The 27,679-nt window shown below is 37.0% G+C and overlaps 1 protein-coding gene across 3 annotated transcripts in view; it reads left to right on the top strand.

The window, feature by feature from the left end:
- The window catches only part of ADAMTS6 (ADAM metallopeptidase with thrombospondin type 1 motif 6), a 171,380-nt gene that overhangs the window by 82,482 nt on the left and 61,219 nt on the right, over positions 1 to 27,679 (top strand). For all 3 annotated transcript variants that reach the window (XM_086628944.1, XM_086628943.1, XM_086628942.1), the window contains 2 exons: positions 8,524 to 8,665; positions 20,392 to 20,499. In XM_086628944.1, the coding sequence (XP_086485070.1) occupies positions 8,524 to 8,665; positions 20,392 to 20,499 (250 nt within the window). The remainder of the gene's footprint in view (positions 1 to 8,523; positions 8,666 to 20,391; positions 20,500 to 27,679) is intronic.

Raw genomic sequence — 27,679 nt, 5'->3', positions numbered from 1 at the left:
GTTTATTCCAGATAGATTAGATTCTGCATGCTTTCTTTCTTTTTCTTTCTTTCTTTCTTTCTTTCTTTCTTTCTTTCTTTCTTTCTTTCTTTCTTTCTTTCTTTCTTTCTTTCTTTCTTTCTTTCTTTCTTTCTTTCTTTCTTTCTTTCTTTCTTTCTTTCTTTCTTTCTTTCTTTCTTTCTTTCTTTCTTTCTTTCTTTCTTTCTTTCTTTCTTTCTTTCTTTCTTTCTTTCTTTCTTTCTTTCTTTCTTTCTTTCTTTCTTTCTTTCTTTCTTTCTTTCTTTCTTTCTTTCTTTCTTTCTTCTTTCTTTCTTTCTTTCTTTCTTTCTTTCTTTCTTTCTTCCTTCCTTCCTTCCTTCCTTCCTTCCTTCCTTCCTTTCTTTCTTTCTTTCTTTCTTTCTTTCTTTCTTTCTTTCTTTCTTTCTTTCTTTCTTTCTTTCTTTCTTTCTTTCTTTCTTTCTTCTTTCTTTCTTTCTTTCTTTCTTTCTTTTCTTTTCTTTCTTTCTTTCTTTCTTTCTTTCTTTCTTTCTTTCTTTCTTTCTTTCTTTCTTTCTTTCTTTCTTTCTTTCTTTCTTTCTTTCTTTCTTTCTTTCTTTCTTTCTTTCTTTCTTTTCTTTCTTTCTTTCTTTCTTTCTTTCTTTCTTTCTTTCCTTTCTTTCTTTCTTTCTTTCTTTTCTTTCTTTCTTTCTTTCTTTCTTTCTTTCTTTCTTTCTTTCTTTCTTTCTTTCTTTCTTTCTCTCTTTCTTTCTTTCTTTCTTTCTTTCTTTCTTTCTTTCTCTCTTTCTTTCTTTCTCTCTTTCTTTCTTTCTTCCTTTCTTCCTTTCTTCCTTCCTTTCTTTCTTTCTTTCTTTCTCTTTCTTTCTTTCTTTCTTTCTTTCTTTCTTTCTTTCTTTCTTTCTTTCTTTCTTTCTTTCTTTCTTTCTTTCTTTCTTTCTTTCTTTCTTTCTTTCTTTCTTTCTCTCTTTCTTTCTTTCTTTCTTTCTTTCTTTCTTCCTTTCTTTCTTCCTTTCTTTCTTTCTTTCTTCCTTTCTTTCTTCCTTTCTTTCTTCCTTTCTTTCTTTCTTTCTTTCCTCAAGAATGGGAAAACAGCTGGGACAGGACACAGTGGAATATAAGCAAGAAAGACAAGTGTATTTTTCTGTGCTGAATGAGTATGGCTAGTTTAGGATTCATTTAGCTATGTCTAACGAGAACGATACTACACGATGGGATGAAATGCAGATACTCAAGCAGAAACCTGAGGCTGTGAGTCCGTATGACGTACAACACCACCTTTTAGATTTATCATCTTGGATCTGGATACAAATTTGGGCAGGGCTGCCATGGCACCAGGATAATGCAGCTGGAATTAATTTCACTAGAAGCTCATTATATGTTCACGTAATTATTGGTATTGTCAGTATTTTATAGTAAGGTAGATTAATGTGGATTTGCTACTTTATCAGCGTGGGTCACCACTTGCCACAGCAGTTTTGCACTGTGCGCCGTTTTGTAGTGTAGATACCACATTGTCTTTTATCATCAGGCCGAAGTATTTTGAAACAGAAGTCATCCTGGTGACACTGGAAGTAGAACCTCACTTTCATCCTTCTCTTTCTCAAGACTTTCTTAAAGCTACACCCAGAAACAAATTTTCCAGACTGAGGCTACTGAGGAGCAGCTGTTAAGTATCACTTGAAAGGTATCAATTCATAGAATCATAGAATGGTTAGGGTTGGAAGAGACCTTAAAGATCATCTAGTTCCAACCGCCCTGCCATGGGCAGAGAAGTCCTCCACTTCACCAGGTTGCCCAAAGCCTCATCTAACCTGGCCTTGAACACTTGCAGGGATGGGGCATCCACAACTTCTCTGGGCAACCTGTTCCACTGCCTCACCACCCTCAATGTAAAAAATCTCTTCCTTATATCTGATTGAAAGCAGTGTGCCCAGGTGGCCAAAAAGGCCAATGGGATACTGGTATGTATTAAGAATAGAGTGACCAGCAGGAACAGGGAAGTGATCCTGCCCCTGTACTCGGCACTGGTGAGGCTGCACCTGGAATATTGTGTCCAGTTTTAGGCCCCTCGCTTTAAGAGAGATATTGAGCTCCTGGAGCGAGTCCAAAGAAGGGCGACTAAACTGGTCAAGGGGCTGGACAATAAAACTTATGAGGAGCGGCTGAGGGAGTTGGGGCTGTTTAGCCTGGAGAAGAGGAGGCTGAGGGGAGACCTGATTACAGCCTACAAACACTTGAGAAGGGATGGTGGGGAGGTGGGGGAAGGGCTCTTTACATTAGTGATGGGTGATAGGACAAGAGGAAATGGGTATAAGCTTAGTCAGGGGAGATTCAAGTTGGATGTTAGGAAGTATTTCTTCTCTGAAAGGGTTGTCAGCCACTGGAATAGGCTGCCCAGGGAGGTGGTTGAGTCCCCATCCCTGGATGTGTTTAAGAATGGGGTGGATGATCTACTTAGGGATATGGTTTAATGGGGATTAGGGACGGTTGGACTGGATGATCTCTAAGGTCTTTTCCAACCTAGAAATCTATGAATCTATGAAATCTTCCGTCTTTCAGTTTAAATCCATTGCCCCTTGTCCTATCACTACGCGCCCTTGTAAAAAGTCCCTCTCCAGCTTTCCTGTAGGCCCCCTTTAGGTACTGGAAAGCTGCTATAAGATCACCCCGGAGCCTTCTCTTCTCCAGGCTGAACAGCCCCAACTCTCTCGGCCTGTCTTCATAGCAGAGGTGTTCCAGCCCTCGAATCATCTTTGCGGCCCTCCTCTGGACTCGCTCCAGCAGCTCCATGTCCTTCTTATGTTGGGGACTCCAGAGCTGAACGCAGTATTCCAGGTGGGGTCTGACGAAAGCAAAGTAGAGGGGCAGAATCACTTCCCTTGACCTGCTGGCCACACTTCTTTTGATACAGCCCAGGATACGGTTGGCTTTCTGAGCTGCCAGTGCACATTGCTGGCTCATGTTGAGCTTCCCATCACCCACCAGCACTCCCAAGTCCTTTTCCTCAGGGCTGCTCTCAATCCATTCTCCGCCCAGCCTGTACTTGTGCTTGGGATTGCCCCGACCCACATGCAGGACCTTGCACTTGGCCTTGTTGAACTTCATGAGGTTCTCACAGGCCCACCTCTCCAGCCTGTCAAGATCCCTCTGGGTGGCATCCCTTCCCTCCAGCGTGTCCACAACACCACACAACTTGGTGTCATTTGCAAACTCACTGAGGGTGCACTTGATCCCACTGTCCATGTTGCCAGCAAAGATGTTAAATAGCACTGGTCCCAGTACTGACCCCTGAGGAACACCACTCGTCACAGGCCTTCAGTCTGGCACTAGTTGGGAAAACAATTTATTTCGTAGGAAGTCCGGACAGAGGATGAATATGGCTCTAAGGATGACAATAAGAGAAAGCAAAGCTATGTATTGCTAATAGATCTATCAAAACTCTCAAGAAGGATGGCCAGCCAGCACATGCTCTGAAATGGCCAAAGAAAATATTTTTTTTTCTAGGGAAAACATTCCTTCTAACACATAGTAGCTGATGTCTGTCTAGCTTTAAATGTTAGAGTGAAAGACTGACTGAATTCAGTTTTTCAACTGAATTGTTCATAAATCCTTTATGATGGCTTTAAATTTCGCTAACATTTTATGGAATTAAAAGCAGAAATACTGAGAATTGAAGGGTTGGTAAGCAGTGTCAGAGAACAGATTCCTGTGAGAGGAGTAGAAATCCTTAATATCTGTTTATAGGAGAAATAAACCCAGCCTAAAAATATTGTTTGTGACTGAAAACCAATTGGTACAAATTTTATTCTGTACAGTGCCTGTGTGTATATATGTATATATAAAATATATATCTATAACATGCAAGTTTCATTATATCCAACATGTATTTATACAGTGTGCCTATAGAGCCATGCAGATACGTAGACGTAAAGAAGAGGACTTTCTACTTAGAATTCTTTATTCAGTTACTTTTATGTTTTGTAATAACAAAATCTGGGTGTCTTCTGGAGTCATAGTTCGGTAATCTTGTCATTGTCAGATAGGAGAAGGTGTTAGAAGAAGCCAGATGGCCAACTCGGTCATCTTTGAAAGAGCCAAATGCCTCTTTCAAAGGCAGGATTGTCTTTTGAAGATGGATGGAGAACAACCAAGAGTCTTTAAACTATTTAAATAAGTAAGATCAAGGAGATTCTTGGAGAGTCTCTAGGATTGCCATACAGCAGGATTTAGATCTGAGACTACAGCTTTCTAACTTTGGAAAGGAGCCGAAACTTCCTTGGTGCAGGCAAGCCCATGTAGACAATATGAAAAATCATCCAATGTTTGGGCACAGATATCATCTACCCAAGAATCTTGAACATACGAATGGTGTCCCTGCCCATGGCAGGGGAGTTGGAACTAGATGATCTTTGGGGTCCCTTCCAACTCTAACCATTCTATGATTGTATATGCATGATAAATACAGAATACATCTGTATATGCCTCATATGCTATCTATGGCAGATTGACCGGTCTCTGGTACTCCAGAAATCTAAAGTAACTTTTTAAAAAAGTGCAAGCCAAGAGCAGTTCTGAAAGATAAGGTCACATCAGTCATATCAAAATTTCGTATCTCTCTCTGCAAAGCAATGGAGAAAATTTACATTTAGTATTATCTGTTGACCTACACTTTGGATAATAATTTGCTTCTTTTTTCTTTAAAGTTTACTAGTTGTTTTTTTTTTGTTTCGTTGGTTTGTTTTTTTTTTTTTTTTTTTAATCTAACAGATAATTGAATAAAAAGCATGTGTCCCCAATAACTGTAGATTTCTGAAACTGGGAAAGTCTTATGTTTTGCTTAAAAGGCTACCCAGTAGAAACCCCAAACACCAGTTTCTGTAATTATGAGCTGGCAATGTCTTTCTGAGCATGGACTTTGTGAGCACTACTCTTTGTCTACTTCAGTTATGTAAATTTAAAGAAATTGTAAAGGGCAGAATCAGCAGCAGATTCCCATTAACTTAGTTTTAGAGTGTTTGTTGAAATAAATACAGAACAACGAATTGGCCCAACATTTTATAGCTTAGTATTTCCCAAACTCTCAAGGCCAGATACCAATAGATTTTGGTAGGTGGATGAACTAATAGATTTTTCCTAGTATGGCTGCTGTATTCAAACAAATAAAAGAATGCTTTGGAATACAGACCATGTTGTGGAGGAAAGTATACTTTAAAGAAATAGCAAATTATCTACTACCAAACAAAAGAAAAATTGAGTGTTATGAAAAGATTGTGCAAAGTTAGAGTCTTTGTTATGAAATAGATAATAAGACATAGAGCCAGCCTTCCATAAAAGATTGGGTAGAAGTAGAATTTATCATGAGAGTGAGTGGTAAATCTGCATCAATATCTGAATTTCCTTAACATTCAAGAATGTTTTCATTTGGTAATCCTATTCTGGTTCATTTTAATTTTAAATATACCACTACAAATCATACTTACGGAATCATAAAATTATTTGAGTTGGAAAAGACCTTAAAGATCATCTAGTTCCAACCCCCATGCCAGGGGCAGGGACTCCTTCCCCTAGATCAGGTTGCTCAAGGCATCATCCAGCCTGACCTTGAACTCTGCCAGGGATGGGGCAGCCACAGCTTCTCTGAGCAGCCTGTTCCAGTGCCTCACCACCCTCAGAGTGAAGAATTTCTTCCTTAGAAGAAGAATTCTTCCTTAGAAGAATCTAAATCTATCCTCTTTCAGCTTTCTTGTAGGCCCCGTTTAGATATTGGAAGGCTGCACGTCTTTGGTGAGACCTTTTATTGTCAGTGGAAAGTCCGTCGTTTTATTATTGTGTCTTATAACACGAGCTATTTCTTTTCCAAAATACTTCAATTCACCAGTATCAATACAGTATCAGGTTCTCACACTCATTTTGTAAAATACATGAATTTCGTGCAACTACTTGAGAGAAATAATAGAACTGAAGCGGCAGGAAAGAGAATCTTCAGTTCAAGAGGTAGTGGTGTAATGTAGCTAGTAAATGACTGACTGCTTAGTAGACATCTTGTTTTTTCTACTGCAACAATATTTCATTATGGTGAAAATCCTGTAATTAAAGTGGAAGAAGGATTTCTGCAATTATGTGTCTTGCAGAGTAGGTATAGACCTTAGTTTACAAATTTGGTGAATTTAAAGATTTAGATCTGATTCTGTAATCTAAACATTGCAGAGCTATATATGCCTATGGATAGAGTCCTCGAAGATAATGAGGATTTTTAAATGCTGTGCCCCTGGCTATTTGTTTACAGGATCATAGATTTCATAGATTTCATAGATTTCTAGGTTGGAAAAGACCTTAGAGATCATCGAGTCCAACCATCCCTAATCCCCATTAAAACATATCCTCAAGTAGCTCATCCACCCTATTCTTAAACACATCCAGGGATGGGGACTCAACCACTTCCCTGGGCAGCTTATTCCAATGGCTGACAACCCTTTCAGAGAAGAAATACTTCCTAACATCCAACCTGAATCTCCCCTGACTAAGCTTATGCCCATTTCCTCTTGTTCTATCTCCCATCACTAATGTAAAGAGCCCTTCCCCTACCTCCCCACCATCTTTTCTCAAGTATTTATAGGCCGTAATCAGGTCTCCCCTCAGCCTCCTCTTCTCCAGGCTAAACAGCCCCAACTCCCTCAGCCGCTCTCATAAGTTTTATTTTCCAGCCCCTTGACCAGTTTAGTCGCCCTTCTTTGGACTCGCTCCAGGAGCTCAATATCTCTCTTAAAGCGAGGGGCCCAAAACTGGACACAATATTCCAGGTGCGGCCTCACCAGTGCCGAGTACAGGGGCAGGATCACTTCCCTGCTCCTGCTGGTCACACTATTCTTGATACATGCCAGTATCCCATTGGCCTTTTTGGCCACTCACTCCTCATACATGTAAAATGCAACACTAAAACATTTCGAAAGAATGCAGGATAGTTTCTCAACTTCCGCTATTAGAAAACATCATTGCTTGCAATAACTAAAACAGGAATAAATGGGCAAGTACATAATTTTTTATGCCAGTTGGTATTTTAAAGGTAGATTTTGGCTGAAGGTGTGTGTGTGAGGTGTGTTTGAGTGTGGGTATGTATGTGTGCAGATGAATTACACTAAATTGGGATTAGTAACTGAATATCATATTTTTCTGTATGTACCTGGTTATTGCCTTTGTTGCTGTTTGCCTTCCTCTGAAATGGTCAGCAGGTGTTTGTTTCTTTTGTTTTTCCAGAGGATTTATTGTAGTATTTCGAAGAACTAAATAAAATAGGGTTAAAATGAGAACATAAAATGTGTAGTTAAAGGAGGCTTTTTGTTCTTTTTTTATCTGCAGATGAAAAGTATAGAAAATTGCAGGTCTCCAGAAAACAGTGTAGAACATTCACTTCTGAAATTATGTTCCTTTGGCAAGGTGCATGGAAAAGATTTGGAAAAAAAAACATAAGTGCTGGCAAAATTTGTAGGAATGTCGGAAAAAAATTTAAAGTGTTGGCATAAGAATTATTTTAAAATCCTCGCTTATTCACATATGAAATGAAAGTAAAAAAGCATCTGTCCTCTTTTATGCACACTGACTAAATAAATCTGAATAATTATATTTAGCAAAGTACAAAATTTTCTGAACAGAACTCTGTCTGCGTTTGGCTTTCTTTGTTATTTATTCCACTACACTAAAATATTGTGGTTGAATATGGGCATATTTTGGAAAAAAAACCCACCAACCACCAACCAAAACAATGAATATAGAAGAGGAAAATACTAAAGTTTTCAAAGGTTGTGAAATCTTAGTTTCATACGTGATCTTAGTTCTAACATAAAACTTTTAAAACTAAATATTATTAATACAAAAGAAAAGATCTTGAATCCATACAAATTTTTTTCACTCACTGTAGTATAGGGAAATTTGAAGATCCTGCAGAATTTTTAGGACTGTAACTATTTTGTTCACTCAAACGCAAGAAAAGCATGCATATTAAGGTCCTAATCCTGTAAACATTTAGTCAAATTGAAATTTAAATGTGTTTTGTATAAACCAATTGAGCTGCTTATACCTGTAAGATTGTACTTAGCTGTTTGAAGGATCAGAAGGATCATTAGGAATTGTAAACCAAATTTCTTTTATTTGCTTAATTTGTTTATTTTTCATTCTGTGACCAAATGTAGCTATTCTTCAATGAAAACAAATAGGAATCTTAAAACAAAAATGTAAATCAGTCTTGTGTGGCTCAGAAATTATTGTACTTTTAAAAAGGATAATATATGAAATATATTTCACAATTTAAAGTAAGCATTTTTGTTAATAATAATGATGAAAATATTTTAATCTCTTAATTCTCTCTATTTTTTATCTTTATTATGGTTGTACTATTTTACTGTTTGTTTATTGCAATCATATTTGTTTCATACTCAGTGCTGTTAAAATTAAGAACTAGATACATGATATCGTTACTGTGACTTACAGTCAGTAGAATTCCTAATTCCTTTGGTCCTTTATGTTGAACAGTTCAGGCCGTGGTACTTGCCTTGATAATGAGCCTCCCAAGCGTGAATTTCTTTATCCAGCTGTGGCCCCAGGTCAGGTGTATGATGCTGATGAACAGTGTCGCTTCCAGTATGGAGCAACATCCCGCCAATGTAAATATGGGGTAAGAAGTCTTAATCCTTATCCTGAGTGTTCTACTTAATCATTTGTATATATTCCTTTATAACCTAAATCTGTAGTTAGATGCAGTAGTGGGTTACAGATTTCCGGCAGCTTGTCTGGTGCCATCATGCGTAAGCAAAGGGTACATTTTAATCCTTATGCTGCATCTTTTGCTTGAGTCATTTGTGTGTATTGTACACCAAAATGTGTGGGTAACAATGAGGTGGGGAAAGCATTCTTTAATTTTAGGGAAAAAAGGAGCCCAGAACACTTGATCCTGCTCCTTGTAAAGCATACTATGGAATTTCCCCTGATTTCAGTTAAATGAGATCACATTCATGTTGTATTAATCCTGAAACATGAAATCTCTTGTGTTGGCTTTAACTTTTCAATTTAAAGCTACATTTTGAAATTACTTTTGTACTGGTGTTAATTTTTCAACTCTGGTATTGTTTTTTGGTGGGTTTTTTGTTTGGTTGGTTTTTTTTCCTCCTGACATTGAGTTTACTGGTTTTCACATTGTTCAGATCTTTTTTTTTTGGAAAGATTAATTGTCGTTATGGGAACAGAGGAACATGAAGCTAGATAGCTGAATAGAATACTGGATAGCCAAGTACTAGCAAAGCTTTGGCTGCGAGTACCAATGTGCAATAATTAAGGTAAATAAATTTACAGTAGGAATAAAAACCTGCACACATAGGCCATTATGCAGTAAATTTATAAATACTCCCTTAAAATCTTGCAGCCCAAATTATGTAGTAAAAGGATGCATTCTGCTGTGCTTGTCATCAAATAATCAGCTGAGACTAAAATAAACAAACGTTGAAAATATATCTAGTGGTTTAAAAGTAAATAGTTTTAATAATATTTTAATTTTTAGATTATTCAAATAAAATGATGTAATAATTGAATTTATACTCTATTCACTTCTCTAAAGGCTAGCTGCAAAGAAAGTCCATTTTTAATATCCCTGAGGTGATAAATACATTATTATTCTTGGGATGCCTCTTTGGCAGATTGCATTGTGCGAAGAATTTAAAAGCTGTATGTTGCTGGCTGACTAGCTCACTGGGTCTTCTACTTCTGATCCCTCATCAAACCTCTTTTGGCCTTTATTGTTACTCTTTAAGTTCTCATTTCCCATCACTGTTCTTTAAGGGCCCTGTTTCCTGTCACTACATCTAAGTCATACTTTTTTTTTTCCTTACAAGTTCTCACCACACGCATTCTTTTGTTTTCAGACTAAGGAAATCTGCAGGTATTTAATCCATGATTTATAGCACAGCCTTTGGAGATGTACTGCATTTTAAATTAAACTGGAAAGTTAATAATGTGCAAAACCTGGCTTTTCCACATGTATGTTATATTTTTCAAACACTGTTAACTATGTAATCATTGTTGTGATGATCACGCTGCACAGTACACTTTCTTTCTTAAACCAGTTTCTAAACCACAAACAATGGAAGCTAATGAAGATATGTAGGTAATCTTGGCTTTCTACCTTCTGCTTTCTTTTGAAGTTTTTACTGGGATTCTCTTATAGTTACAATATAGAGGTTGACACTTAATTGAGGCAACAGATATAAGAAGTTATGTCTTTGTGTGACATTACTAGTCCTCTGAATTCATATAGTGTATTGTGTTCCATCAGTGTGCTATCGAGGTCAGCGTAACTTCTGTCTCAGAAGAAAAACCCTGTTTTTAATATCAAGATTGAGACTGCATATATTAATGTAAGAGGTTATTGTAGAAGTCTGGTAATATCCACTCTAAGAAGTGATATGCATTTAAAATAACATCTATATTTAAAAATATTATCCACCATGGCCATAATGGTCTGAAAATGTCATCATGATGATTATGATCATACAGATTTCAAGTGATAATTTTGAAGGGGGGGAAAATAAAAGTCTTTGGAAGCTGGTAGTGCAGATGGAAATTATCCACACAAGAAAGACCTATTAATATATGAAAGGGTTTTTAGAACTGAGTAGTGTAACTGGGTCTAAATACTGGAAAAAGCGAAGTTGAATACTCTGCTCAGCTCTTTCGTTATCAAAAGTAAACAATCAATGCTCTGGATGTTCCTGTTTGATGTACTGTTCACATGAAGATACCGTTAATAGTTCATTGATCTTATTCTAACAGACACATGTGCAACTATGGATGGAAAAACATAGTAGAAATCCCAAACAATGGACCTAGTTCGTATACTTACTACTTGCTAGCACTTCTTTAACCCATTTTATTTGAAGTGTCTGGTGAAAAAGGGTTAGAGCAAGTTTTCCAACATGAGATTTAGTGACCCAGAAGGAAGTAAATTCTAAACCAAAGGTAAATCTCAGAGAGAATTGCTTGCCTTTTTCTCTTGCTCATGTTCTTTACTGATTTGTGATGGCGAGACATGACAAGAGGAACAGTCAAACTCTCAAATCAAAGGCCAAAGACTTACAAGTTTCCTTTGGGTTATGATGTAGCTGTTGAGATAATTGGTGTTTTTAAAGTATCTTGGAAAATCTTCATGTTCTTTCTGCTTCAGAATTCTATCATAATGTCTTACTAACCTTTAGAAAAAATACCTTTTTCAAGCATCTAGATTTAACATTAGGCTATGTTCATTGCCTTTTCTCCTGAGTTTCCTTATCCATTCCCTCTGTATGTTTATTTTAAACTGTTTGTTGCTTTTGATCGTAGATCATGTACTAATCCTGCGAAGAATTTTACACATTTAAGTACCTGAAGCCTTTCTCACTTAAGAACTTGAAGTTAAATACATTGAGAGGTGTTTGAATGATTAAGACATCAGAACTAAAATATAAAAGGGGCTGCAAGTTTCTGCCTTTCTGTGTGTGTTTACTGACAAGGAGCTGATTTAACCTTCAAAGTTGCTCTTTGAAGTACTGGACCTAATTAAACTCTTTAGTCACTTATGGACAGACCTGTTCCAGCGAAAGTGTTGTAACCATTGGTCAGATTTCCCTGTATTGTTCAGCACATTAAGTTGGATAAGAATTCAAAGAGATACTTTAGCTCTTTGAGCTGAAAAAATAAAACTACATGTTAGTGAGTTGACAGTGATCCTTCTAAAGAGCATGTGCATTGTTCTTTATGCTGTACTTTCCACCGTTTCTGATACAGGAGCAATTTTAGAGGATTTAAGTGAAGAAATAGATACTTTGAATAAAGAATTGAGAGGCAATGTCTCAAGCTACTTGAAATGTTTTATTTTTAGAGTACACTTTCAGATTCAGGAGAACATTAAATTTATGACTTAAAGTGAGCCACACTGTAATGGTGGAAATTTCGCCATAGAATACTGACACATAGATTTTTCCTAAAGGCAATACATGCTTTTAGGTATCTTACTGCATTCACTGCAGTGGGAGATTTTGTGGTTATTAGAAACAGTGCTAGTTCTTGTTCATTTATGTAGATACTGGATACGCTACATCTTTTAGGGTGATTATAGTGAGAACAGCTGCGTGGGTGCTGAAGCACTGGGACAGGTTGCCCAGAGAAGTTGTGGATGCCCCATCCCTGGAAGTGTTCAAGGCCAGGTTGGGCAGGGCTTTGAGCAACCTGATCTAGGGGAAGGTGTCCCTGCCCAAGGCAGGGGGGTTGGAACTAGATGATCTTTAAGATCTTTTCCAACCCAAACCATTCTATGATTCTATGATACAATGTGAATTCTCTTCTGCTGTTTGTCAAGCGTGTCTCAGTTCTTTGCTATGTTTCACAGAATCACAGAATCACAGAATGTTAGGGATTGGAAGGGACCTCCAAGGATCATCTAGTCCAATCCCCCTGCCTGAGCAAGACCACCTAGATCAGATCACACAAGAATACGTCCAGGCGGGTTTTGAACATCTCCAGAGAAGGAGACTCCACAACCTCTCTGGGCAGCCTGTTCCAGTGTTCTGTTACCCTTACTGGGAAGAAGTTCTTCCTCATGTTTAAGCAGAACCTCCTATGTTCCAGCTTATATCCATTTCCCCTTGTCCTATCATTGGATGCCAGTGAGAAGAGCCTGGCTGCATCCTCATGACAGTCACCCTTTACATATTTATAAACATTAATGAGATTCCCCCTCAGTCTCCTCTTCTCCAAGCTAAAGAGACCCAGCTCCCTCAGCCTTTCCTCATAAGGGAGATGCTCCACTCCCTTAACCATCTTTGTGGCTCTGCACTGGACTCTCTCAAGCAGTTCCTTGTCCTTCTTGAACTGAGGGGCCCAGAACTGGAAACAATATTCCAGATGCGGCCTCACCAGGGCAGAGTAGAGGGGGAGGAGAACATCTCTCGACCTACTAACCACACCCCTTCTAATACCCCCCAGGATGCCATTGGCCTTCTTGGCCACAAGGGCACATTGCTGGCTCATGATCATCCTGCTGTCCACCAGGACCCCCAGGTCCCTTTCCCCTGTGCTGTTCCCCAGCAGTTCAGTGCCCAGCTTGTACTGATACATGGGGTTGTTCTTACCCAGGTGCAAGACTCTACACTTGCCCTTGTTGTATTTCATTAAATTTCTCCCTGCCCAACTCTCCAGTCTGTCCAGGTCTTTCTGAATGGCAGCAGAGCCTTCAGGTGTGTCAATGTTTGTATGCTAGTTGCTCTGATAGTTCAGAACCTTTTTCAATCCTTTCATTTAGGTGAGTGTAAGGAGAACTTTTTTCATTGACTCCTTGCCTCCTTAACCTTTGAGCATCTGCCTAATAACAATTGGCTGTTGGCTGTCTCTGGGTTAACTCAGGAAAGAATTCCAGTCTTGACTTTGAATTTCTCTGTTTTATGAGTTTAAATAATACCTGGAATATGCCTCGCTGTAACTTACAGATTTTGTGGTTCAAAATAATGCTTTGCTTTAGAGCTGATTCCCCACATTTTTCGGACAAAGGCTAAAACCTCAGACATTTTAATAGCAGTTAAGACTTTATGCATATGGTTGATATTGCTGTGGTGCATTTTATGATCTGTGAAGCTGTTGGCTGCTAGCATGGGTTTCAGAGATAGTGGCTTACAATTCTTTGGTATATTTTCTTGCATTTTGTGCTTTTCCACCATTGGTGTCAGTAAATACTTTGAGTAGAAGGATAAGGGGACAATGTTTCCTTTTCTTTGCATACATGGCTTCACTGAAATCAGCAGGGCCAATCTATTTGTATTTCACACTAGAGTTTAACACATCAGGTAATGTATTTTAGCTGATGACAGGTAGCTCTCTTCTTTGTTATGGTCTTATGTTTGCAATTAAGTTCTCCAGTTTGTTTGCCAACAAAAATAGCTTAAAACTCAAATATCAGTTTTTATTCACATTTTGTTAGTGCATTTTTGAGGACAGATAGAGTTCAAGCAATGAACTTACTGCTTGTAAACAGACAGAATGGAGATATATTCTCAGGATAAGGAGTCCTCCTGCTGCCTTCAGTAGCTACCTTGCACTATTTGTCTCTAGGAAGCTTTTAATGAATTATGAGGACTGCCCATAAAGTTAATTACCATTAATAGAAAGTTGCTTGGAAAGCATCAACTATAGAAATACAAGACATGCAGTTGTCATACCTTCACTGCTTCCTAGTTTCCCACATGCCAGTTCAGAGACATAATAGTTTAACTGAATTAGTTAGTAATGAGCAAAACAAAACAGCATTGGTCAGCTAACATTCAAATCCAAGAGAGTAAACAAATTGCTATATGCAACAGTTCTACAGTATTTCTTCTAGGGCAAAATAGCCTGTATTACAATTGACCCTTGTAATCAGGTGACACAAACTTTAATGTAAGTGAATTAGACTGTCACTTTTTTCATGAAACGCTGATGTGATTTAGTAAAGAGAGATATTAAGCTTGCTGTAGGGCTTTTATAGGAATATGGAAGCAGATTCTGGAAGCTGTTTTTTCAGAAGGAAAGGCAGAGTAGCCACTGGTGTGTCTTTGCACCGGCACTACTGGTTCCCTTTTGTTCCCTCACTCGTTGATACTATGAATAGGATTATGCATTCGGTTTAATCTGTACATAGCACTTAGTAACTCACCGAAAAGTGACTATTTTTTCCTCCCAGCTTCATACATTATATCATGGCTAAGTCATTTTATTGTCGGTGTTTGTTAACAGAGCATAACTAGTTAGATCAGATGGATTTATATTACGTTGCTCACAAATTGGTGTTAAAAGTATGTGTAGGCGAAGGGAGGAACTGAAGATCCTGGTATTATACTCTGCCATTTTTATCAACATTTCCATTATTTTTTATTTCTTAAATTCTTGCTGGTCAAGTGCAAAACCTCTCATCACTATTGTGCAGGCCATTTGCTTTCAGAATAAATAAAGTTTCGAGCTTTTCTTGTGTAAGGACTTAAAAGATTGTGCTGTAATTAAGAACATTAGAATCACTTCTGGCTTTATTCTTAAAGTGAATTTTGTTTCCTCTGTTTTGGTAAGATTAGGATGTGTATAGCCAAGGGGAATCCCAAAAGTTTTCCTCTTTATGGATCCTGAAGTAGTTTTACATCCTTTTTGTACCTTTTTCTAACAAGTTCCCATAGTCCTCTTTGTTCTTTTCTAGGACTGTCTTGTCGCCAAACTCCCTTTCTCTTTCTCTTTCTTTTTCTCCTTTTTTTCTGTCTCTGTCTTTCACAAAAGACACAGAGGTAATACCAACATGTCTGGATCTTATGAAAACTGTTTAAAAAGTGCAGGAGAAAGCTAGGGATCAAAGCAGGAGGAGTGCATTAGATGATAGTAGAAGCGATGAGATTCCAGATACTGGATTTTAGTTTGAATAAGGATGGGATAGGTTGCATGGGTTTGAAAGGGAAGATGCTACTTGGAAGTGATTGACCTTGTGGGACTTCTGTACTTTCTATCAGGTTCAAATAAGCACCCAATACTTAGGAAAGAATGCTGGTAACATAATATGAATATACCACTTAAGTTTCGGATTCTATTTCACATTCTTTCAGTATGTTGTGTTTCATAACATGCTGCACCACTTAATGAGCATTTGGTAGTGGAGCACTAAAATGGTGACTTTTGGGTGCTTATCTGAACTAAACTTTGAATCTTCTGAAGTTCACCCATAATTACAGTCCTCTAGTTTTAACTGTGTTGCCAGCAGTATTTCAGCAGTGAGGCTGAAAATACTCTGGGTTGATGCTTTTCAGGTCTGAATTGTAAGTTACAGTTCAAACTAAGTATTTTTATGGTCTATTTTAGCAAATGCTCATCAAGAGGTGCAGCATATTATAGATTAAACGTGCTGAAGTAACATAAAATCCTAATTAACATTTTAAAATTTCATGAAACAAAAAGAGATACTCCAAAATTGTCATAGTTCAGTATGCATTGTGAATGTATTTCCCATCTTATTTTTTTTAATATTATGGGCCAAACCGACAACTTTTGTTTGAGGCTTTCATTAGTGTTGAAAACATGAAAACAGCACAACTATTTGATCTTTGCTCATATTACTGAGTTTTCATTGTGCTGTATTGTTGCCATTTATGATGATTATGGTATAGGATGCTTAGATGTTACATAATTTGAAATGCCTATATGTAACTCTGCATGACACAACAGAAAGAGGCTCCATCATTGATAACACTTAGGCAAAAGGAAGATAATTTGATTTGCTGTTTTTTTTCTCTAGATGGGTTCAGCTTTGTTTAATTTACTGCAAATACAAGCATCCGAATTCCAAACTGAAGTCATGGAGCCCTAAGATACACCGTTACAGGTTGTCATCTATCTTGTCTTGATCTTGTGAAAGGCCTCAGCTTCAGTTTATGTTTCCTGGATTTTTAAAACACTTTCCCTTCTTTGTTTTACAAATTAATAGTTATTAAAACCACACATTTGGAGACTGACTTTGAAGTCATTGATTAATTTTGAGATTATGCTTCTTTCTCTTAGTTTCAGTAAATTATTCACACAAATTTAATGTTAGCAAAAGATATGTTAGCTTCAACTTGTGTCCGCCAATAAAGAGAAGGCTACCTGAAAGGGTCATCTCATGTTGGTGGGTGGGTGTGGGTGGGTGGGTATGTGTGTATGTGCGTGTGTGTGTGTTAGTGTGTGAAAAAAGGCGTTGTACTTTCTACTAGTGATTTTGGGCCTGACCTTTAAAGGGCAGTTCCTCATACTTTTTTTAAGGGTAGCATTAAAAATAATTGCTTAGAGATGTTACAGATAGGATGGTGGTAGTAAGGAAATAGTTCAAATCAATAACTATGAAACTAAGGTAGTATCAGGTATAGGATTGAGCTGGAGAACAAAAAGCACCTTAGTCAGAATTTCTTTGTCAACTTTCCAAAATCAGCTGAAAATAAAGAAGACATAGCCATAGTAGTACCTGGTATAATTCTATTTTCATTTAATGAAATAACAGCACAGATGGGTTTTCTACTTACTTTTAGATAACTTGTTTGTTTTCAAATTACTATTGATGTTATTTTTTGTTTCACGTACAGGGTGATGGAGAATGTACTTCAGATTCTACTCTTTCTTTTAAATGCAAAACAGCGGGGGAAAATAAAGAACTTCTTAAATAAGTTTGGCTATATTTAAAAGAAATTAATAAAATACTTCGATTTATTGTTTTTAATATAAATTTTTCCAACAAATTGATACATCGTTTTATTTTAGTTAACAAATCCTCTGTGTTTCCCGTAGTTTTCTGTAAGGAAATATTCTGTTGATTTTGGGATATTGTATGTCTGTCTCAAACAGAACTCTCTTCAGATTTAAGCAGAGGTTTTTGCTCAAATATTAATAGTGTGATACAGCCCATAGTAATTTTACATTACTTTCATTTTGTCAGTAGAGATTTACTGAGGCAAACTCCTGCTGAAATTAAGGTCTGAATAAGGACTACCAGTCTACATCAGTAATAATATCTAGTTTTGATATAGTGCTTTTCATTCTATTTCCCAAAGCAATTCAGGAAGAAGGAAAACATTTTTCTTATTTTGTGGAGTAGGGAGGTGAGCTGACACGCTAAGAATCATCCTGCAAACAGATGAATGACTAAAATAGTTTTGGAGCGCTGTATCCATTAATTCACATAGTTCAGCTGATTATTTACTTGGAATTAAAATGTCTGAGTGATGTTAGTTCAGTGAATTTGGAAGAGTCTACTGCCACAAAGAAGACTGAGTATACAGAAAGAATCCTATCGGAAACAAATTGTTAAATACTCTTCTTTGTGAATACGTTAGCCTGGCAACGAAATACATGTTTTATTTATTACTTCCCTCATACGTAGATGGTATACTTGTATAGGGATATCAAAAGTGAAATTCTGTACGTAAACTCTGGAGCACAAACCAGAATTCTGGATTCAAATCACCCTGAAATATAGATGTTTTCAAATTCCAGACTGTTACCCAGATCTCATTTTTTGCTTTGGTCTGTACTGGAATGGTTGAAATCTTTGTTTCTCAATGCAACTAAATTTTTGGCTTTTCAGAACATTGAACCCAACTTCACAAAGTCAGCATAGGTATTAATTTAAACATTTGAACTTGATCAAGTGCAAAATAAACACAATGTCACAAGTAGAATTTTCGCAGTCTGACACTTTTAATTATGATTTGACAATGTAAAACGCACATGAAACATAAGCAAATAAGTTATACTAATTTTACTCAACAAAATGAGCAAGTAAATTAAATGTAAAAGTAAATAAGGTAGGATTTTGACATGAAAACTCATACCGTGTCTGAAAGAAACCAATTTTAGGTTTTCACTTTGAAATCCATACTGTATTGAAGTTTGGATTCATGGTTGACTTAAATGTGAATTTGGTTTAGTGTTGAATTTTAGCACCTTAATGGCTGTGAAATCTAGTTAGATTTTTCAAGAATATTTGTGATGTATCTTCTGTTATTTCCCTGTTGTATTTGATAATTTAAACCATATATTTATTTGTAAATGTGTATCTTATTCTGAATTTTTTATGAGCTGAGTGGCAAAAGCAAGTCTTTTATTCAGAGATTTAAGTAAGTAAATATTTATACTGTTTACATTTTTTCAATGAAAAATTCTAATCTGAAAAGTAAGATAGTTCTACATTGGCTGCAGGTATGCTTTTATAAGTGGCAATATTTCTCCTAAAAAGGTGCTCAACAATTTACTTAAGTTTTCGTTGAGCCACCCACCAAATAGAAAGAAAGAGCTTAGGCCTAGTTGTCAAAAATTGAATGGAAACTCCAGAAATCATCAGTACTCATTCCTTATCATTTCAGACCATGCTAATGTGGTATGTTTTTAATGGATTTTTAAAAAGATACCTTGCTTCTACCAATCACGAAACTAAATACAGTATATACAGCGAGAATGGTACCAGCTGATTTTAAACTTGGAAAAGAATTTTGCATTGTTCAAGAAAAGCTTGTACTGTTGAACTGCTACTGCAGCTGCTGGTGAATGATGTATAAATAAACCATTTGCATATGCAGTACGATGCAAGAAACATGAATCTTAAGGTGAATCTTAACAGTTTTTCCTGTTGGTGTGTATAGAAAAGATAGCCTAGGTACCAGATTCTTGTTCATTTCCTCAGAGAACAATGAACTTCGGGGGAGGGGTGCCTAATAACCAGTTTACTCACACTGTCTTCTTGGTTTTGCTCTTTGTACCAAGGTTCAGCCATAGAATCTATGCGAGGATTATTTGTAGGATATGATTTCAGGCAGCAGTTAAAAATGAAATAGTACTGACTATCATAAAATAATTTGGAAGATCTGAGTATTTTCAAATTTTAAAAAATACTTAGAAAATATCTATAAATAGATTGTGAACTCTTGCACAGATCTCCAAGTAGTACAACAAAGATTATTAGGTAAGTCACTTACTGTAAAAGCAAAACACGTCTGATTCCATTCCGCGTACATAGCGGAATCCAAGGGCAACTGAAGCAACTATGAAGATTTCTAGTGTTCAGCCAACTTTGGATCATGCTCACATTACAGATTTCAACCCTTAGATAGTTTTAACAATGAGCCTCCAATGTTAGCAGAACTGTCTTAATTTAAATGACTAAATGTGCAAAACCGGATGAGAAAAGATGATAGGAAGAAAGATTATTTTAAAACCTGTATTTGTTTAACACTGACAACATAGAGAAATAGGATAGACTAAATTGTTTATTAAATACCAGCTGCAAATCTAAAAAGTACATAGCTCAATTAGTACTAAATACAAATGCATTGTTTTAGCAAGTGTTACAGAAGAGGCGTTCAGTGTTCAAATTTTCTGAGCTCAGAAACTTTAAAGAGAACAAAAATAATTGTTGCTCTTTCATATTTCAAAATTAATAGTATCCTTTTACCATGTAATTTTGAGGCAGATAGTGACAGTAATGGAGATAACACAGCACATCTGAAGACTACTTTTACAGCAACACTAAAATATACTAAACCCGGTATTAGCACTAATCAAGAAAAAAACAACTATGAAATATTACTTGCATGGCAGGTGTGAAAAATACATTCTTGTAGTCTACAATTTGATGCTTTCAAAATTATTTTTTGGCAGAATATTGTTAGGTAAAACATGGTGGCTTTGTGATTGCTCCAGAATATTTCACAGTCATCTATAGGTTTGTCTCTCCAGCCCAGTTCTTAATAGTCTCTATTCAAAACAAATTTGTGTATACGTGTGTGTATGAGGACTAGAAGCAGTTTTAGGTTTTTATTCTGATCAACCTGCTTCTGCCTTCTTTCCTAGGAAGTGTGTAGAGAGCTCTGGTGCCTCAGCAAAAGTAACCGCTGTGTTACTAACAGCATTCCAGCAGCTGAAGGTACTCTTTGCCAAACAGGGAGCATTGAAAAGGGGGTGAGTACAAATAATTTATTGTTTGAAGAAGCAATTCATTGTTTAGAGACTACAGGAAGAAAGAACTAGAAAATTAAAATATTTATGAGCAACTATAAAAGTTTTTTTAAAGTTACTATTTCAGAATACATTTGCATCTTAATGGAAGTATCTTACAGATTTATATCACTATTATTTTATATATGTAATTTAATAGAACATTTATCCTTGCTATGAAATTCTATACCCTGGATCAAAAAAACTCCACCCTGTTACATATTGTCTGTATATTTTTTGAGTAATTTTTGTAAAATCTGTTTAGTTTAATCTTTATTAAATTTTATAGCACTCTTCCATAAAGGACTGTTACAACTCCAGGTCTGGCATGGACCTTGAAAACGTGTACCATAGATCTAGAGCCTGAATTCGATTTTGTTAGAAGATAAAAAAATCGTTATTCCTTCAGATATGAGCTGAATCATACAAACATACAGAAAAAATGTTGCCTTAATAAAAGAGTTTTCTAAAAGCCCATATTTCCCACTGACCTTTCTCTTCTGGCTTTGAATTATTCTTTTAGTATTCAGTTACACTTGCATAACTGTTTAGCTTTAAGGGACTTTGCTGTGCTCTCTTCTACCTAACAGGAAAGTACAGAAAGTTAATGTTGCAACAGATAAGTCTAGTGTTACTGTATCTGTCTGAACATGTGACTTTTGATTTTAAAATGATGTCTGTGTATAAGTAATTTCAGACAAAGTTTTGAAATTTAGTTTTAGATTAAGAATAGTAAAAGAATTTTTCAGTTACAATGCAAAATCTATACAGATCTTAAAGAAGTGAGAAAAATATTTTAATTACTAATGTACAGGGCATGTACTGGGGAAAAAAGTGAATTCTATATGTGTTTTTTTCAAGCTATCATATTTTATGTAGGTTTGTACAAAGTGAAGAGAGCTTATTATAGTAAACAATTTGGGTATCTGTCTGAGAGTTGCTGCCATCTGTCCGTAAGATTTACTGCTCTGGATTGGATTTTTTCATGACGACTACTGACAGATATCTGTTTTCATTCTGACTTTTGCCATGCTAGCTGGGCTGGTTTCAACAAAGATTACGCTGCGTTTTGACTTGCAATCTAACGTTTAAACAAAAAGAATGAAAGCTTTTGGGCAGCTGTCACAGTTTATTAAGGCTTGTTGATGACTTCATTCAGGGCCTGTGACCTAGCATTGTTTTGATGGCTTTTCCATGCTGAGTTTGGAAATATTGGTAAAACCATGTTAAATAAATTAATTGAAGAGGTCACTTAAAAAAATAGAGTGCTTAGAGTTAGCCAATGAAAACAGAGTGGCCTTCACATTCTACCAAAAAGGTAACCTTTTATTAGAGTAATAGAAAATATTAGAAGCCCTACTCGTAAATCAACAGTTTGGTTTATTTTGGAACTGCCACTCGTTGTCAATGACAAGGAGCAATTTACCTCAATGTATATTTTTTAAACCATGAGACTACCATGAGCAAGTTGAAATGCTTTAAGACACTGTTGCTGTGTCCACTTGCCAGAGGATTTAATCATTTTGCTCTCTACAAAACATCTTTTTCAAGTCGTCAGTATCTTGTTCTATCATTAGATTTTAGAGGGAGAGAATCTGTACTGTTTTACAAAGGTAAACTGTTCATGCCTGCTAATAGCAGAGAATTGTTTCTGTAAACTGTAGCTTCAAAGGCTCATGTAAATTAATAGTTCCTGATAGCAAAAAAACAGAAAACACGAGCTGTTTCCAAATGCATAGTTCTCTTTACCACACACTAAAGAGAAAATAACAGCTTACAATTATATAACACATTATTATTATTATTATTATTATTATTATTATTATTATTATTATTATTATTATTATTATTATTATTATTATTATTAAATTTATATTGCAGTCATGCCTAAAGTTCACAACTAAATTAGGCCCTATTTTGCTGGGCTCTGTCCAATTGTATAATAAATGATGTTTCCTGCTCTGAAGGCTTAACAAAGATCTCAGAGTACTTCATTGTGTTTGGAGGGTCAATTTCTGCATTTAGTTACACGAACATATATTTGATGTAACTATTAACTCAAAGCAAAAATTGATGCAATGTGCATTATTATCTTTATGACAGAGTTGGGAGGGATTTCTACAGTTAACACAATTAAAACGGCCTAACCCTCTATTATAAAACCTTCTTTCAGTTGTGAATATAAACCTGCCAAACTTTTAACTCTTTGGGTTGCAATTTTCCGCAGTAGATGTCTGCCTAAGCCTGAAGGGTTTTAGGGTGTTTTCTGTAAAAGTTACTCAGCTGTTTTCTGCATACAGGGAAAGAGAATAGAGTGGTTTCTTCCTACTGATGGAACTTGTACATCTGTTCTTTTTAGAAGCTTTAATATACTCATGATTTGGTGAAGGGTTTTACGTATCGGCTGGGTTCAAAAAGGTGCACTTTTTCCTGATATGTAATAATAATTTGAAATATAGTTGAAGTTTCTCTCTGGTATACCCAGAGATGTGATTGTTAAGGTGAACTAACTGGCAGATTATAAAAAAACTTTGATGAGGGAACGGTGCATATAAAATGATAAGACAAAACTGATTTTGTGATGATTTAAGTTATTTTTGGACATTAAGTTTTCTTGCAAAATAATTCTAAAATCAGTGATTGAAAATATGTTCTTAAAATGAGATGGCAAATTTTTTTCCTCCTACAAAAGATGAAATCAGTTTTCCTCAATATCAGAGTACTTGCTATGTGAGCTTTCTAAAAGCAAACTGTTGTAAATCTTAGTTCTGTTAAACAGCTAATATTCATATAAAAGTGATCTCAAATATGCCACAATATCATGTTTTATTTTATTGTTAATGGTTTCTATAAGAAAAAATTCAGACTACTTACGTTTTTTCAACGTTTTATATGTATTCAGATGCATCACCAATGTCTTTCTAGTTGAACTAATCAGAAGTTATTTATTCAAAGTTATAGAAGAATTAACATTTCAGTTAATCATGAAGGATCGTTCTTTTAAAATAGTTGTCATCTGCTTTTTTTTCCTCATATAGTGGAAATAGTTGCTCAATAGTCCATACCTCATTATAGCAGATGAGGTTGCTGTAATTTGTGGAGGAGGCATATTTCTGTAGTCCCATTGGAAATAATGAAGATTTTGGTAATTTTGAATTATTCTGACAGAGATTCTATGCTGGCTTCTGGTGAAAGACAAATTTTCACTAGAAAATTACGAAAAGACACTGAATTGAGCAGTAAATCCTCAGATTAGACTTCAGTAGAGGAGAAAAGCCAGCCTTTTAGCAGGTTTTACAGGGGAGTATGAGAATCTGGAAGACAATATTTGCATGACAGAGAAGATTACAGAGCACAGGCATTTTACACAGCTTTGGAAAATAAAGCACGTAAAATGCACCTGCCTATAATGTACAGTCATAGAAGTGTAGAGTTAGAATGGTTTGCATGTTTTTTTCTGCATATGTGATACTCTTGTGGGTTTAACTTTAACTGTGTCTTTCTTAACTTTGATTTCAACATTGTAATATATATAGTGTATTTTTAATAAATCGTAGAATCATAGAATCATAGAATGGTTAGGCTTGGAAAGGACCGCAAAGATCATCTAGTTCCAACCCCCCTGCCATGGGCAGGGAAACCCTCCACTACACCATATTGCCCAAAACCTCATCCAACCTGGCCTTGAACACTTCCAGGGATGGGGCGTCCACAACTTCTCTGGGCAACCTGTTCCAGTGCCTCACCACCCTCTGAGTGAAAAATTTCTTCCTTATATCTAATTGAAATCTCCCCTTTTTCAGTTTAAAGCCATTGCCCCTTGTCCTATCACTACACGCCCTTGGAAAAAGTCCCTTTCCAGCTTCCCTGTAGGCCCCCTTTAAGTACTGGAAGGCTGCAATAAGATCACCTCGAAGCCTTCTTTTCTCCAGACTCAACAACCCGAACTCTCTCAGCCTGTCTTCATAGGAGAGGTGCTCCAGCCCTCAGATCATCTTCGTGGCCCTTCTCTGGACTCGCTCCAGCAGCTGCATGTCCTTCTTATGTTGGGGACTCCAGAGCTGAATGCAGTATTCGAGGTGGGGTCTGACGAGAGCAAAGTAGAGGGGCAGAATCACCTCCCTCGACCTGCTGGCCACGCTTCTTTTGATACAGCCCAGGATACGGTTGGCTTTCTGGGCTGCCAGCGCACATTGCCGGCTCATGTTGAGCTTCTCATCATCCACCAGCACTCCCAAGTCCTTTTCCTCAGGGCTGCTCTCAATCCATTCTCCGCCCAGCTTGTGCTGTGCTTGGGATTGCCCCGACCCACATGCAGGACCTTGCACTTGGCCTTGTTGAACTTCATGAGGTTCTCACAGGCCCATTTCTCCAGCCTGTCAAGGTCCTTCTGGATGGCATCCCTTCCCTCCAGCGTGTCCACAACACCACACAACTTGGTGTCATCTGCAAACTCGCTGAGGGTGCACTTGATCCCACTGTCCATGTTGCCAGCAAAGATGTTAAATAGCACTGGCCCCGGTACTGACCCCTGAGGAACACCACTTGTCACTGGCCTCCACTTGGACATTGAACCGTTGACCGCAACTCTTGGAGTGCGACCATCCAGCCAATTCCTTATCCACCAAGTGGTCCATCCATCAAATTCATGTCTTTCCAGTTTAGAGAAAAGGATGTCGTGTGGGACAGTATCAAATGCTTTGTAGTGTACATTAGTAGCATACATTTTTACTCTTAGAAACAGTTTAATTTTTAGCTTTTGACTTTAGCATTAGGTAACTTTTCATATACTTGTTTGGCATCCTTAATAGAATGCTGCCAGATTATTGACTTCAGTTAATAATCAGTTTATCACTTAATTTATCACTGTAATGAGAGGAAAACCAGAAGATTTTAATCCCTCATGTGTAATTCCCATACTTAATTCTCCATCATAAATGTACCATTAGAGGCATTGCAAAGCACTGTGCCATGTGGATATATGTATAGTAGCTAAAATTGTGAGTTCACTAGGTGGGACTGCATTATATATTATGCAGACATTCAGTGGTAGTCTGGATTTAAGAGAAGCTCCATATAAAGGGTACATTCCTCTGGTGGATGCCTGCTTATTAGCATAAACCTCTGATTTGTAAATTTAGAACCCTAAGAAAGATAAACCTTTTTTTTCCTCAGTACAAGTCCATAAAACTTTGTGTCTTCATTTTTTTTCTGAAGAAGGATCTGGTGGGTGGACCCCATCCAGCAGCTAGGCCTGCACCCAATCACTTGCTCAGTAGCCCCCAGGAATGAGGGAGAGACTCAGAAGGGCCAAAGTGAGAAAAACTCATGGGCTGAGATAGACAGTTTAGTATATGAAAGGAAAAGAAGAAAAAGCAAACGAGATCAAGGGCAATCACTCGCTCCCTACCGCCAGCAGACTGGTGCCCATCGAGTCCCTGAGCTGTGGCTACTTTAGAAATGCCCCCGCCTCCAGTTTCACTGGTGAGTGTGATGTTACAGGGTTTGAGATATCCCTTTGGTCAGAAGGGATCAGCTGTCCCTGCTGTGTGCCCTTCCAGCATCTTGCCCACGCGTAGCCTACTGACTTGAGTGGCAGGCTGAGAAACTGAGAAAGCCTTGATGGTGTGCAGGCACTGTTCAGCAATAACTAGAACATCGGTGCCTTATCCACACTGGTCACAAACCTAACACGCAGCACCATACGGGCTCCTATGAGGAAAACTCCATCTTGAGCTGGTAGAAAAGCAACGCATTTTGAACTTGAGATTTAAAATAGTCTGCTTTATATTTTCTGTAGACACGTTAATGCTTGTGTTCTGTTTCTCTAGCTGATAGAGAATGAGGCTTATAAACAGAAATGTGCTGGACTATAACAGCTGTGTTTTAAAACAGGTACAGCAGATGCAGAGGAAAAACAGATCACAGAGGATAAAAATTATGCGGGAGAAGAAGCAAGAATGAATGTGGCTAGAAAAATAATGCTACAGGTTTCATTTATTGATGTGGAAATAGCAAGGAAATAGTATAATAAGGAAATATATTAAATGTAGCATGTCTTCATATGCAAAACTTGTATCTAGATGCATTTGCAGATGATAAGCTAACATTTTAATATTAATATATCATTTTAATGTATATTCTTGAGAACTACTTAGACTCTGGCACATTTAACAGTCTAGAAGTTCCTTTTATTCAAAATGAAATTTATTTATTCATTTTATTCAAAATGAAATTTCTAATGAAAAAATAAGGATTTTTCCTCATTTTCTTTAACTAATACTCTGTATGTTCCTTATTCATATCTGACTCCTGTTACTTTCTGAGTAGTTACTGAAGGTTAAATTCTCTTTTCTGTTGCTTTCAGAAAAATCTAGAGTAATTCCAGTCATTGTGAATGACTGTACTTGTTTGCGTGTGTCCCACATTGCTGGGACTGAGGCTTTAGGTGAGCCTTAGGACTCAGGAGAGGAGAAAACTTGGCTTTGCTGTACCTATTAGTATAAAGTCAACACTGAGTCTTCCAGTAGTGCTTATGGGTGGACAGGGAAAACTCTGTCTGTCCATGTTTTCTGTGCATGTCTCAGTACTTTTTGTCAGATTTACATGGCTGATTTTGGACACAGAAGTTGTCTGCGTTTCTTTTTGGAAAGGGTCAATACTGTGTCTGTTATGGGAATTCAAGGAAGTTAAACCGCAGATGTCCACCTTTTGGAAATCAAGTTTGCAGATTCAGGTCACAGTAGACCTGAGGCCGTGCCCTACTCTGTCACCTAAGTCTTAAGGGTGGGAAAGAGTTATCTAACTGAGCTACTCCAGATTCTCAGTGATGCAGCAGTCAGCAGAACATGGATGAAACTGTGGGCTCCAGGATTACTTCTGAATGGTTTAAAAAAGGTTTCTGACTAAAGGAATGATAAACTTGTTTTAACAATTACCCATTTTGGCAAATTGTCATTTTCTATGTCCCATGTAAGTAACAATACTGCAAAGTTTTAAGTGTGTGCTTGAGTGAAGTACGCATGTTCATTTTGTCCCTGAACAAGTGGCCAGTCGCTATTACATAATGATTGTCTGTACCATGTCTAATGCTTTGGCACTATTTTTATTATGTCTGTAGGGTTAGTATAAATGAAGTACTGCA

The sequence above is a fragment of the Tauraco erythrolophus genome, chromosome Z (assembly GCF_009769465.1).
Source record: "Tauraco erythrolophus isolate bTauEry1 chromosome Z, bTauEry1.pri, whole genome shotgun sequence".
NCBI classification, from domain to species: Eukaryota; Metazoa; Chordata; class Aves; order Musophagiformes; family Musophagidae; genus Tauraco; species Tauraco erythrolophus.
Note: the sequence above shows the minus strand (reverse complement) of the source record. Positions and strands in the feature narration are given on the sequence as shown.